The sequence below is a fragment of the Crassostrea angulata genome, chromosome 2 (assembly GCF_025612915.1).
Source record: "Crassostrea angulata isolate pt1a10 chromosome 2, ASM2561291v2, whole genome shotgun sequence".
NCBI classification, from domain to species: domain Eukaryota; kingdom Metazoa; phylum Mollusca; class Bivalvia; order Ostreida; family Ostreidae; genus Magallana; species Magallana angulata.
In genome coordinates, this window is record NC_069112.1 from 54,123,407 (window position 1) to 54,139,191 (window position 15,785).

The 15,785-nt window shown below is 31.2% G+C and overlaps 1 protein-coding gene across 1 annotated transcript in view; it reads left to right on the top strand.

The window, feature by feature from the left end:
- The first annotated feature begins 563 nt into the window (after positions 1-563).
- The window catches only part of LOC128174503 (uncharacterized), a 38,727-nt gene continuing 23,505 nt past the window's right edge, over positions 564-15,785 (top strand). The window contains exons 1-10 of the mRNA XM_052840044.1: positions 564-592; positions 868-956; positions 3,509-3,736; positions 4,397-4,651; positions 5,181-5,318; positions 6,869-7,003; positions 7,944-8,081; positions 10,801-10,938; positions 14,104-14,241; positions 14,606-14,833. Of these exons, the coding sequence (XP_052696004.1) occupies positions 564-592; positions 868-956; positions 3,509-3,736; positions 4,397-4,651; positions 5,181-5,318; positions 6,869-7,003; positions 7,944-8,081; positions 10,801-10,938; positions 14,104-14,241; positions 14,606-14,833 (1,516 nt within the window). The remainder of the gene's footprint in view (positions 593-867; positions 957-3,508; positions 3,737-4,396; positions 4,652-5,180; positions 5,319-6,868; positions 7,004-7,943; positions 8,082-10,800; positions 10,939-14,103; positions 14,242-14,605; positions 14,834-15,785) is intronic.

The following is a 15,785-nucleotide window of genomic DNA, read 5'->3' on the forward strand; positions in this document are numbered from 1 at the left end:
AATAAAGGAACAATGAAAGTGTAACTTGAGAATGTGTATCTTGAGAAAAGTGTAACTTGTTACTCGTTTGACAAAAAAAAAATTGAATGAATTAAATAAGTTTAAATTTTGAATGAGAAAAAAATCCGATTTGTGTCTTACAGATTATAAGTAGGGAGAAATAAGATGAATAGAGGGCGCAACAGATGAGGAAGAAATCCCGAGTTACGGTGGCTAAAATTAGCATCAAATTATCTAGTTTTCTAAGGATCAGTAAAATAAAACTGAAGTGTTCTTAACCCTACACCAGCAAAGGGGCATTGTTCACACAAGAGGATGAATCGTGGCCCACAATCTAGGTTTGACCAATAGGTTTTCTAAAAAGTAGGTACGTATTGTGCTCAAATTATGTTGTCAATATGAACAGAGTTTGTATATAGTATATTTGAAGGAAATGAGCTTGGGGTTTTGTTTGTAATGTAAGTGTGTCTTTCTCAAAGTTAAATATAACTTCCTTGTTGAGTCTTATGCATTTGTTTCTAGCGGCAGCAAGACATGGCGGCAGTGTTCCTTTGTGTCGTAATATGTCTGTTGACATGTTGTTCCGCTTATGGTAAGTAAAACTTTAACATAAACTGTTTAAAAGCATATTATTGTAGTAATCACCCGGGATGTTGATTTTAAATAAACAAACCCAGAGTATATTGGCTTGCCGTTCACTCTCTAACAGCAGTGATGGTTTAGATTTTGAGTGTGATATCGTTTTCGTATTACGTAAAATATGTGTGTACATATATCCATCATATTATGGTCAATAACAAAGTTAGAAGATATTTGTGTTTAAAATTGACATAAAATGTGACTTTCAACTGAGGGTCTGAACGACAGGACCATTCTATTCAGTAACAGTTTAAAAACCTTTGTGTTTGCTGGTGCTTCATTTTGTAAACTGTTCAAGTTTGACCAAGAAAGAAATGGTACACTCAGCTGTTAAATGGTCGTGCAGTGCATTTATTAGGATATATCAGACAAGGTCTGTTTGCAAACTGCCATTTGTGTCGGGATTGTAAACATAAAGATCTTCTTCTTCCCTAACACATGGTATGCTTGTAATTTGAAACAAGTTTTTGTTATATGCATGACACTGTACCCACATTAATATACATGTAGATAAGAATTATATTTTGTATTAATAGCTTCAATACCCCAACATAATGAGATTCAAAATATACATGTACGGTTTCGCCTTGAAGTGGCATACTCGTATTAGTTAATTCTACAGCTAATGGGCTTGTTGTAATAAGACCGAATAAAATGACAGCATTTTATTTTTAGCACAAAACAAGCTTGGAAAATGCTTTTCGTAAAATGATATGCTGAACTTTTACCTTAATCCTGTTATCTCCAGGTCGACCCTGTCAAAGTAATTAATAAAATAAGGGATAATTTTACAAATGATTTCTTTCCCAATATTGTTACCAAACACCAATGGATAAGAGAGTTTAAATTTCGCTGGGGTTAAAATATTTTCCGAATTTTGAAAATATATTTTTGGTCAAAATCTAAAAACTTTAAATTGGTAAACGTATTTTAATTAAAATGTACTTTTATACACATTATCATTGAAATATATTTCATACCACCTTCACTATTTGTTAACGTAAATAGAGATCAATTTAGCATATTCTGTTATTATGAAACCTGATTCGTTTTCCTTTATAAATAAGATAGTCTAGATAAACACTGTCACAAAAATTTAAACCAGTTATTTCATTTTTATTTATTTTTTCTACATATATATTATCTAGTAAAACTCCTTAATTTATAATGAAAACCTATTTATCATCCATTAAAAAAATTCGTACTCCCATTTAATCTTAACATTCATTATAATGTGAAAGAAATAATCGATGATTCGCACAGTTTCATTTAATAACAAATAACAATATTCAACAGCAAAACTGAATTCAATGGCACGAGTATTAGGTAACGCTGTTTCGTACATTGCAGATATACGTGGTGTTTTTAATGACACTACTTTAAGGACATTTTACATTGACATAAACAACAACAAATGCTTATTAGGACTTCTATTCTATTCTATTAACAGGAACAAAAGGGTTTATATAAACGTATTGTGATTGTACATTCTACGGTCTTCTTTATATGAGTTACTTTCCGCGTTTATAGAAATAGTTTAAGATTGTATGGCTTAATTATTTATTAAGGTTATCAAATAGCAGAACAGATGGGTTGCTATCTATGTTAAATCCGTAACCAGGGAAACAAAACAGCGAAAATTTACAGTTCTGAGTGGGAAGAAGATACGTTCTTCAATTGTTACGTAAAAACATATCGATATGTTTGGGGTAAAGTTTTGTACTTTGTTCATACAATGCTAATTTTATTTCAGATATACATGAATAGAATTTGTTTTGTTTTGGGTGTTTTTTTAATCTTTTTGATATGTTGGCCTGTATGCGAAAAAAAAATGTTGAACTTGAGTACACATGCTGGTACTGTTAAACTTAGAAAAGTACTGGGAAGAAAACACAGTAGTGAGAAACCTCGGCATATTCATTTACTGGCCCAATTTTTTTCTGACGTCACTGAGAAACCTACAAATACTCTTTAAGTGTTGATAAGTGCACTGATTATATTATATTTTGCATTGAAAAATGACAATTTTTTTTCATAGCATATATTCTGAACTTAATATCTTGTTCTTCAGAAAATGTTTATCTAGTGATTTTCTTCACCCAATGTAGAAGGACATATACACAGAGCCGAGTGCGTTCCCCTCGCAGCTTCATAACGTTATCAAACAGGCTCTACCTTTCACCTGTATTTACCTGTAGTGAGGTTTTACCGACCGGTTGAAAAAATTGGGGTCTTTTTATTCGGACAGAATTTATACCCGAGTAATACAAATGTAGTAATCGTTCTCACTAAATATATACTCAAAAAAAGAAAGCATATTTTTTTAATTATCAAAGAAATTTTAAAAATTAGTATTTGCAACAACTATTCACTTTTACATGTATCATTTGATAACCGTTACTGTGACCAATTATAAGATCAACAAGGATATATAAAACCCAAGAGTCCAATTTTTTCGCTTAATTAGCCACCTTTTTAATTTGTAAACAATTCGGTAAATAATCGTGCACATGTCAAACAACTTCACACACTGATAGAATATTTATTTCTGTATTATAATTACCTAGCTAGGATTTTTTTTAAACCCTAACTTCGTCTTTCACCAATAGTTTTTCTAAAAACTATTCGATACTGGCAAATATTCGTTTTTCGGTAAAACGACTGTATTTCATCGCTGTAGCTGAGATGTTTGTCAAGAGCGAAAGATTCTCTGGGTTAAATTGCATGATTTGATTTGGATCATCCTGGTAAATTATTTTTTAGAGAACTGAAGAATTTGTCACTTGTATACAACATACATGCATGATTATTCTTACGTGTATCTCAAAGAGGAACATTAAAATATGCTCCAACTTTATTATCTTAACAGAAAATTTGGCACTACATAAACCAGCTCATGAAGAGAACCCATACAATGCCTTTAATACTGACGCCAGCAATGCTGTTGATGGACAAAAGTCTGATCTGCGAGGTCTTGAAGGACAATGTTCATTATCAGCCTCAAATCAACGTACCTCTACCTGGTGGGTAAATCTGACCAGTACCCGCAGTATCCACGACATCCGGATCTATTACAGGACAGACAATGTACATTGGGGTATGTACCTCAGAAATGTCTAACCAATTAAACCGATTTAATTACGTTAATTTTCATTCATTGCCGAACCTAAAACAAAGCTTGTCTCACTAGCTGTTATAAATAATATTAAGAGAAATAATATAACCTCATTTCATCTGATCATTAGATGTTTCTGTTTTTGAAAATTTTTGTTTTATTTTATTTTATAATATTATTATCAATTTTTTTTGTTTTGTTTTTGTTTTTGTTTTTTTTTTTTTGGGGGGGGGGGGGGTCAAAACTCACGTTTTTGGACGTAAAGTGTTTTGTTAGGATTTTGTTAAATAATTAGATCATTCCTTTCAATTTCTATGTTTTATTTGTGGGCTTTTTTTAATTGTTAATATATTACTAAATTTAAAAAGATATTCTAATATGTAAATAAAAAGAACAACAAAAGTAATTAGAAGAAAAGCTAAAAACATTTGTTATTCATTCAAACTATATGAACAACCGGATTAAATTTAATTTGCCTGCCAGTTTTCTGTGCACAGAAAACGGAAAATAAGATCATTTTTAGTTTTAAAAAAAATATAAAGTTCTAAATTCATCTGGTTACATGCATATTTTATCGTAGAAAACCATACAGAATCGACAAAATTCGTAAATATTGTAAATAAAAATTATTGATTATTTTAGATGCAAAAAACGGATTTACAGAAAGGTTTCTTGGATTTTCAATATACATTTCAAACACAACAAACAAGTCGAAGGGAAAACTTTGCTACAAAGACAACAACTTCACAAAAAGCACGATACCAGCAGTATTTAACACTACCTGCTTTGAACATGGTCAATACGTCATTTACTACAACGAGAGACTAGCAAACGTGACCTATCCTAGTGGTTATTCTGACTACGCCTATAACGACCTCTGTGAAGTAGAAGTCTATGGTAAACAATTTAATGTATACTAGTTTGTATGTAATACAAGCATGTCTATCACACAAAATGTTAGCCTAAACTTAAATGATAAACTCAAGATATGTGAGGTTTCCTCAAATGCAACTCTTGTCATATAAATCTCTCTCATACAAATTACAATGAAAAGTTTACACAGTAGACTACTTTTATCACTAATTAACGTTTTAGATTTTTCAAAAGTAAATGTATGCTTTTGATAATCTGTCGTCTTTTTTTTTCATTTACATGCTAAAGCGAGTGATTAATGTTGAAAAAAAAGACTGTCGTGTTTGCATATTCAAAATTACAATAACATATTCATTGTCGAAAAAGGCCTCTCCTGCCATCATTTTCGGTCAACTAAAATTGAATATACAAACATTACTCTTGCCATCATATTCAGTCGATAATCAAAATACAAACATAACCATTGAAATATTTCAGAGAACTATTTAACTTTATTCATACCCTGTGATTACTCAAATCAAATATTACTTCATATTAAATCATACTTTTGTAGGATGTCCTTCACCTGGTTACTATGGTATCAATTGCACTATCCCCTGTCCTGACGTCAACTGTGGATACTGTCACATCAAGACCGGCACCTGTCAGGGGGGATGTAAACCTGGATACAAGGGACACCAGTGTGAATTGGGTACACAGTTATATTTGAAGTCTCTAAAAATGCCTTCGAAGTTATGTTCAATTATTATTATCATTTTTGAAGGGTTATCATATTTCAAATAGCAAATCATCATCATCATCATCATCATCATCATCATCATCATCATCATTTTATCATCAACGTCATCGCAGGAATTAGAATTAAAGCGATTTTTATTTATTTCTTTGCAATAATGTTGTCATCTGTATTATCGTTAATGTTTTTGTTTTGTAATCAACATTTTCCTTAATCAATACATATGTACTGTTACGACAATCAAACAAAAACATTACTGAGGATCATCACTGCACTTTTCAATGAAAGAAACGTTCAAGCTATTATTATTCATAATATACGGATTAGTGTCGTTCTAAGCATATCCTATAATCGTAAACGACAGAGGAAAGATTGGCCTAGATAAAAAAACAAGATTGAAAACTTTTAGTGAATATTTTAATGAAGGTTTAAACAACAATTAACATATGTTAGTAATCTGTAAGAGTTCTTAGGGGTTTTTTCTGTTTTTTAATCTGTTTACAAAGCTTTTCAATTCAATGTACTCGACAAATGGCAATTACAGCATAGTTGTATATGATTTCTAAACACCTCTTCGTAGAATTGGAAAAAGAGTTAAATTTTAAAGAAGGCTCGAATATTAAATTTTGCAAATTTGTCGATAGTAAGTAACTCAACATCATTAAAAAATATGCCAATAAATTTGTTAAAAATATTTCAAAGATAAAAATGCCATGACATGTTGTGTCAGGAATTGGATATACTGGATTTCAAAGTTTATAAAAAAGACAAAAGGTCAACTTTGCTAACAAATAAATGAGATTTAGTTCTTCATTGGTTTTAAGAACATGGCGAAATTCAATGCGAGGAAAAAAATACAAATTACACATGTACATAGCATTTGGAAGATTGTTAAAACAGCTGAATCATATCTTACACCTTGATATTTCAGAACTGTATGTAAAAATGGGAAATCGATCGGTAATTTAGCTCTTTGGCTCGTTGATACCAGCTGTATTCTAAATCTCGCTGCATTAATTAAATTTAAAATACATAACATATTTAAGCTTTCCGTTTAAGTTTTGCGTTTCGTGTAGAATATATTGTTACTGGTTTCTGCAATAAAGGATGTTATTCTGGATGGAAAGGAAATTATTGCCAATATGGTATGTTTCAAATCGGAGTGAGTTGATACATAGAATGAATGCGTTTTCTGCAGTCAACTGAATGTAAATTGAAAGGTTCCTAAAGTGACTGAATGTGAGAGCATTGCCATTCAGTCACCTTTTAGATATTATTCAATTATTCCTTTCTGACTCTTGTGATTTTCAAAGAAGACATATATAACTTATATTTGATAATATATTTATCAGACTATTTTTAGTAGTAAATGACAATTATAAAACATACCGAATCTTAAATTTTCGTCGCAGTAATCAGTAAACCTTATTTTCCTGTATAACATTACCTGTTGTGGGTTTTTTTTATTCAATCAATACGCATTCTTCTATGAATATAAATTTTAGAGTGTGATGGTAATATGTATGGACAACACTGCAGCAAGACTTGCGGCAACTGTAAGAAAAGTCAATGTCATCACATTAATGGGTCTTGTATAAATGGATGTGAAAAAGGATACCAGGGCTTAACATGCGACAAAGGTATTTCTCAGAAAACAAATTTGCATACGTGTAAAAATAATGGCCCCAAAGCATTTGTTCTTCTAGAATACGTGGATCAGAAATTAAAAATCAGGGATATTACATTATAGGATTAATTCTCTCACAGACATACGAACACATTTGAATTATTTCCTTTCAAAAATGTTCAGCAAAGAACTATTAAAAATTTGATAAAAGTATCGTGAGCGGTTTTGTGAAAATTGAGAGAGTTTCAGACAAAAGCACACATCTTATCAATTCTCAACAAATATAGAAGTGCGTATAATTTGCAGTTACATCAATTTATTGTTTGCATAAAAAACTCTACACTAATGAAAAAATAATGTATAGTTCCACCTGTTGATACATCATATGGCATTTGTACAACACGCATTCTTTTTGTTGGCTTGCACAGCTCAAATAATATAAAATCGAAATGATAACTATTACAAATAGATAAATATCAATTGGAAATTTAGTCATTTACTACATATAATACATACAAAGCACACTCGTTAACAACATTCATTGTTTTATATTATCTTAAATATATTAACAAATATACTGGTAGTCACCCCTTCAAGCAAATAGAAATGGTTTTATATTTGCTCTATTGTTGAATCGTTTTTTTTATAAAATGTTTGAAAGCGCATAAAACACTGGCTCATTCTTGAGACTGCTACTCACTAAATAAAACTTTAAAATTATTCATGACAAATAACGTACGTGTAATTAAGATTTTATCTCAAAATTGATGGCAAATATAATATCCTTTGTAAACAATATTTACTTAAAGTTAAGACAATCCTTAGATAGGAGGGGTACCTGTTTTCCGATCCATTGTTTATATACATGATTAGATGCTTGATTGGTTATATTTGAATATTTTCCACTTGTACATGGGTCACCCTTTTCTTTCTATTTATTTTTTTTAAAATAGAATGTGGCAATAGAACATATGGAGGAGAATGCGAAAAGAAATGTGGACATTGCGTGAACATGACTCAATGTTACCACGTAAACGGGACTTGCTTTGAGGGATGTGATCCGGGATATCGAGGTTCTCGGTGCCATCAAAGTAAGATGTTCACTCGTGCAGATTTATAACTACTCTTTGATCAATATCAAAGAGACTATGTTGACAGTTCTCGTAGCATTTGGTTCCATAGACCAAATGAATCTTTTTTATAATTATGATGTTTAAATATCAACTACAATGAAAAATAGGAAACTAATGGAGTAGTCTGTAAAAGCAGGCGATATGTTTCGTGCATTGTACAGTAAGTTTATTATGCTTTAGTATATAATGTAACTATCAAGAGGACGATATTTACCCTTTCTTTTTACTTTTAGGATGCCCCCTTTTTTTTTACTTTTAGTAAGGCTCTTCATCCGCTGCAATTATACATTTTTTACAGTTTTGTCAATTTATTTCAGCAATATCTTGCTTGCAAAATGAAATAATATCAACATTTAATAACCTTTATGCATTAGACACGAGAGCCTTTATAATCAAAGTTGAGTATTGACTGATTGCTTTCGAAAAATTCGGACCACCTCAAATTATATAAACAAGAGTTGGGGCACATACCCTGCTTTTTGGTTCAAAATTAGAGATATTTAGATATATTTCATCATTCAAAAAGTCTTCTACTGTGAAAGGTCAGTGACCAAAATTTTGAAAACTATGCTCTTAAATTGGTATTATACAACTAAAAGATGATATTAACAAACTGTCGACTATCTCAAAAATCAATAAAACGAAGTACAAATTCAAAGCATAGCAACACGGACCTCTGAAAAGATAGAGGTAGGATCAGGTGCCAAGGAGGAGTAAGTTTCCCCTGCTGACCGGTCACACTCGCCGTGTGCCCAATGTCATATCAGTGAAAATGTCATTATCGGGGAAAATGTCGTAATTTGGGAAAATATCGTGATCGGGAAAAACGGAGAAAATCACCTAATATATTTCAACCGGTGTAAACGTTTTGCTGCTGACCGGTCTGCCTGTCCAGCATAAAAATGGTTAGTCACTTATGTTACAAATAATAAGAATATTCGTTCAATCTGCTGGAATGTAAGTGGCTAGTGACTACACGTGTACTGAACATTACCCTTGCATCTGTAGTGAAAGGTTTTACAAGACAGTTGTTGACTAGGTATAAGGGGAACATATGATTAGTTGGGCATGGTCTTGGGTTTGGGTTTTTTCCCAGAAATCATATTTCCCCTCATACCCAGTCATTAGTTATGTAAAAAAAATTTGCACTGACTTCATATAAAATTACAATAACAGATATATTAAAATGCAAGAACGGATTTTCATAAATATTAATAATAATATAACGGATAAAAGTATGCTGATTATGCTGAGTCTTAAATTTGATAAGATTACAAATGCAAACTTAAAACAAACTAAATAGTATCGTCATATTTCATACATTACATTAAACCACTTAGATCAAATATGTTTGTAATCACGTTGAACTAGAAAATCAACATCATTTTAATTATTTTGTTATACATGTCAACTAGGGATACATGTATATTGACGTTTCTTTTCTTTTAACATGTTAGGGGTGACTACGGAATGAAGATTTTTGTATTTTCATATACTTAATGGTCATTATATTCCCATGTTAACAAGTAAATAAAACAGCTTTGACATCCTCAACAAACATCAGAATTATTTCAAATAACAGCTTAGACTATGTTTTCAATCATAGATTGTACCAATAACAAGTATGGAGATGGATGCCAAACAGACTGCGGACATTGCTTCAACATGATCCAGTGTCACCATATAAATGGAACTTGTTTTGACGGCTGCGATCCTGGATATGATGGCACAAAATGTGATCAGGGTACGTTATTTAAAACATTTGCTTGCAATGCTTTTCTTTTGGGCCATTAATACTTTTGCTAATTGTTATCAAAATGTCGGCTCGATTATTTACCAGTTAATTGTATTAAAATACCCATAAATAAACGAATTTGTTTTTTCTTATCATTTACAAGTAAGCACTTTCATTTTTAAACATAATGTAGAAAAAAAAGTTTGAATTAATTAATCAAAGAAAAGCCTATCAAAGTGGTTAGTCACCTATGTTACAAATAATATGAATATTCGTTCAATCTGTTGGAAAGAAAATAGCCGAAGGATGTGGAACGTAAGTGGCTAGTGACTACACGTGTACTGAACGTTACCCTTGCATCTGTGGTGAAAGGTTTTACAAGACAGTTGTTGACTAGGTATAAGGGAAACATAAGATTGGTTGGGCATGGTCTTGGGTTTGGGTTTTTTCCCAGAAATCATACTTCCCCACTCAAAAAATTGCACTGACTTCATATAAGATTATTATAACAGATATATTAAAATACAAGAACTAATTTTCATAAATATTAATATTAAAATAACGGATAAAAGTATGTTGATTATGCTGAGTCTTAAATTTGATAAGATTACAAATGCAAACTTAAAACAAACTAAATAGTATCGTCATATTTCATACATTACATTAAACCACTTAGATCAAATATGTTTGTAATCACGTTGAACTAGAAAATCAACATCATTTTAATTATTTTGTTATACATGTCAACTAGGGATACATGTATATTGACGTTTCTTTTCTTTTAACATGTTAGGGGTGACTACGGAATGAAGATTTTTGTATTTTCATATACTTAATGGTCATTATATTCCCATGTTAACAAGTAAATAAAACAGCTTTGACATCCTCAACAAACATCAGAATTATTTCAAATAACAGCTTAGACTATGTTTCCAATCATAGATTGTACCAATAACAAGTATGGAGATGGATGCCAAACAGACTGCGGACATTGCTTGAACATGACCCAGTGTCACCATATAAATGGAACTTGTTTTGACGGCTGCGATCCTGGATATGATGGCACAAAATGTGATCAGGGTACGTTATTTAAAACATTTGCTTGCAATGCTTTTCTTTTGGGCCATTAATACTTTTGCTAATTGTTATCAAAATCTCGTCTCGATTATTTACCAGTTAATTGTATTGAAATACCCATAAATAAACGAATTTGTTTTTTTCTTATCATTTACAAGTAAGCACTTTCATTTTTAAACATAATGTAGAAACAAGGTGTTAATTAATCAAAGAAAAGCCTATTAAAGCGGGCAGTTTTATGTCAAATTAACAGCTATATTAAGTAATACCAAGGACAACTCTCCCTTCACACAGTCTCAGTTATAATGTCATGGTTTCCACCTTTTATATCCGACAGCTAAAATGAGCTTTCCTTATCACAATTTAACTTACATGCATACGTTCGTCAGTATTTTTTTTCTCATTCATAAATGTAGTTTCGATATCGTTTTACTATTATTTAATCAAACCTGGCAAAAAGCTTTGTGTCTATTACGCTTTCAGCCATTTTCATATCAAGGATAAAAAAATAAAAACAATAAAATGGTTTATCTTGTGGTTTAAAGTTCTTTTCAAATACCACATTTAAGTTATAAATCACGTTGGCATGTTTTATAAAAAAAAAACAATTTTGTATGAATCATTTTGGTACTTTGAATATTAGAATATCATCAAACAAAATTGCTATGACCCTTTCAAAGACTTTACTATCAATATTGAAATAAATAAAATTTAAGTGTAACTGTTTTTAATATTTCATATAAGAATACAATATACATTGTACATGGTAAGTTAGAATCGAGATTCCTCAAGTTCAAAAGAATGTGTTGGCCATAGGCGATATTTTGATAGTGTTTGGGGGTTTGAGGTTGTAACCTGGTTACATTTTCTACTTCTTCACCAATTATTACTTAACCAGTTTAGACCAACGCATCTACTAATAAAGGATAAAATAAAGTTGATGTATTATATATGTTCTTATCAAGGTTTTGATCAGTAATTAGGCTGCAATCCTAAAACTTCTCATAAACTGCATGAATAAGTTCAAGAAAAACTCACTCACTGGTGTTAAGCCGATATGCGTACCATTTGGTACGCATATCATAAGATGGCGACGATCTCTGCAGGTTCGTAAGTTTACACAACTCTTTTAATCTATTCAGATCGTATTTCAGCGGGTAAAACATCAGTGTTTGAAGAGCTACTGGGTCTTTACATGCAGCAACCTATAAAATAAACCAAAACTGCATATTAATTGATAGTTTCTTCATTAATGAAATTCCCTATGATATGCGTACCTACGGCATGTTTATGTTTTTGGATATACGTACCATATTTTGATGATATGGGTACCAGCTTCTTTCCATTGTGTTTTCATATTTTCATTGAACTGTGCGGTTTTGAGACGTTGAATGCATTTTTATTATATTGTTTTATTATCGTTATCCCCAGAGCATCAGTATGTTGAGAACTTGGACATATATTATTACTTTTTATTATACTTTCATGTAAAATACTGAAATCTCATTGGTTTAGACGCAGTTGATAATCCGTTCTATTACCCTCAGCGTTAGCAACACACTTAGCAACGGGTAACACAACGAATTGTTACATGCGCATAAATTATGCGCGTACGGTTCCCCGTGGAATTCACATCATTTCTATATAAAAGCAGTAAAAAAAACTTCTAAAATAAAGACATTCATTATAATAAAATATATAGTGCCTGTTTTGGAGGATAACAGTTGAAATTGACACCCCTCGAAAACCATTGTCAACTTCCGCTTCGCGTCGGTTGACAATGGTTTCTCGGGGTGTCAATTTCAATTGTTACCCTCTCAAACAGGCACTATTTATATAATAGTAGCGGGAAATAAACATTCAAATTTCCAATAAGTCATACTAATTGATCTCTTGTTTTCAGTCGGTCGGTTCAATCGGTTTTGATAAACTTTTAATAAAAACCTCGATTATGGCAATACATTTTCAGAGAATTCAGAAACGATAATGGATGAATCCCATGTAAGTAGATAATATTCAAATAGTTGTCAAGAAATTATCCTTCTTTTTAATGTCCATTGTTTTTAAAATGATAAATACGCCGAGTATTAATTGTTCCATGCTTTATCATTTGAACAAAATTCATCATTAAACGGTAAAATTTTTAATAAAATATTCTTTTATTTGTTTATTGTTTTATTCGTTCGTATACAATTTCTAATTTTATATTTATAAACAAACTCGTTTTTCAAAATTTGAATAATATTCTTTGAGAAAGAAATTGAAGGACTCTAAATATCTGTATCGTTCGGACTTAAATGTTGAATTTGGACTTACAGTGAGATTTCGGTAATCTGATGATAAAAAATCAGGCAATCTAAATCACCTGTATTTCTTTCTTAAATATTTTTTTTTATAGTTTTCATTTAACAAGTTGTTTTTTTTATACGAAATATAGTTACATAAATTATAAATGTACAATTCCCGTAAAAAAAAATCAATTTTTATATTAGTGGTACGTTTATCTTACCGATGGTACGCATATCCAGAAATTCTAATTTGTTTTATGGTACGCATATCTATTTTTGTAGGTACGCATATCATCGGTATTTTCATTAATGAAGAAAATATCAATTAATATGCAGTTTTGGTTTATTTTATAGGTTGCTGCATGTAAAGACCCAGTAGCTCTTCAAACACTTATGTTTTATCCGCTGAAATACGATCTGAATAAATAAAAAGAGTTGTGTAAACTTACGAACCTGCAGAGGTCGTCGCCATCTTATGATATGCGTTCCAAATGGTACGCATATCGGCTTAACACCAGTGACTCACTGTGGTTCTAATAATCAGGACCAATAAAAGATTCGGTATTTGTTTTCAAATATACAGAAAACAACGTAAATGTATGCTCTTGAAAAACTTCTGAAAAAAACTGTTGTGAGAAATTCATAGATAGGTGATTCAGATTTATCCATTTGTTTTTCATTGACTGCAAAAATTGAGAATGATTGTACGAAGAGGATATAATTTTTTAGTATACTTAGTAACAAGCTAGTTATATCTTTTGGTATTGAGGTTGTGTTGCTCTTGGGAACGATGTTACCATTGTGTTTAAAATATTTTCTTTCAACAACTCTACAAGTTTGCACCAATTGCTTTGTACTTTCATTTTTTTTTCTTTTAAAGAATGTCAAAATACAACATATGGTTACCGATGCCAAAGAAAATGTGGACATTGTTTATACAGCTCCCAATGTGACCACGTTATTGGAACGTGTTTACAGGGATGTGAAGAGGGTTATGGAGGACGCACATGTAACCTAGGTTGTATTTTTAGTTACTTGCCACCTTGTTTTAAGTTCCAAATACGAACAACGTAAAACGGATACCAAATCTCCTTAGAGATATGAATATGTAAAACTGCATGTGTATGATACGATTTAAGGAGAGTAATATGTAAATGTGCGTAACCTTATTATTCTTTTTTATTATTATTTTTTGGTCTAGGTTAGTATCAAATTTTTGTATGATGCATAATAACAATGTTGTTTTATTTTGGAAATTTACAAAAAGCGAGATTTTATATGCGTTCTTAATACTTCTGTGATACGAAATAAGAGTTCAACATTTGTGAGACACTTCGTTTTGCTAAAGAGCTCAAATAGTAATGATCTAAATAATTTTACAGTTAACTTGGCTCTACGCAAACCGGCATATGAGGAGAACATATACAGCCATGCTAACGTCACTGCCGGAAATGCTGTTGATGGACGCAAATCAAACTTGCATGGTACTGGAGGAGAGTGTTCAATATCTAAAAACAATGAACGCACCGCCACCTGGTGGGTTAATCTAGAGAGCATCTATAGCATCCATAACATTCGAATCTATTACAGGACCGAGAATTTAGCCTGGGGTACGTACCAATATATCAGTATTATTGCCTGGGGTACGTACCAATATATCAGTAATATTTTTACTACGTACCAATATATCAGTAATATTTTTACAACGTACCAATATATCAGTTATATTTTTACAATCGTAATTCATTTGCAATAGTTCTTTTTTTATTTTATTTTAATGATACAACTGCTGATATATCATAACTATCGTTTTAGCAGGTAAAATGACCAAAAGAAATAGAAGATATTGCTACAAAAAATGAATAATCATTTAGACAGCGATCATATTTGAATACTATCTGTTTTCCAATTTTTGGTGTAGTGATCACACTTTCAGACGCCATATGCCAAATGCGACGGAATTAATTTTTCTCAAAAAGGGGCAATAAATTGAATTGAATTGTTATGTTATCAGTACACAAAGTGTTTATGCAAAGAATTCAAACGTTAAAAAGCAAGTAAAAAGTGGGGTTTTTTTTAAATGTAAGGGCACACGTTAAATTTTTTGATTAAAAAATGATATCTTAGAGAGCCATCTATACTCGAGGAACAATTTCTGCAGAGAATTACCGACTCACTACTGCAATATTTGTGTAAGCACATGGAACACTTTTAATGATGCCCATAACGCCAACAAATTTGATTTCGAATTGTGCTGATAATAAAATACAATTTTAATATACATGTACTCTATATATACTCACAGTATAACACTCATGTATTATTTCCAGATTTGTTATTACCTGCAAAATAATACGGAACATTGACATAACTAATACAAAACTTATTGCTTGTTAAGTCATTAAGGAAGTCACATTTATAAGTTATTTAACTTATATTTGATGATAAGTCAGGGATTATGGTCAGTTACTCATACTGGTTAATCGATATCATTTTAATATATAAAATTTAGGAGAATTCCTGAAGTTGAATTAAATAAGTTAAACTTTAAAGAAAAACTGA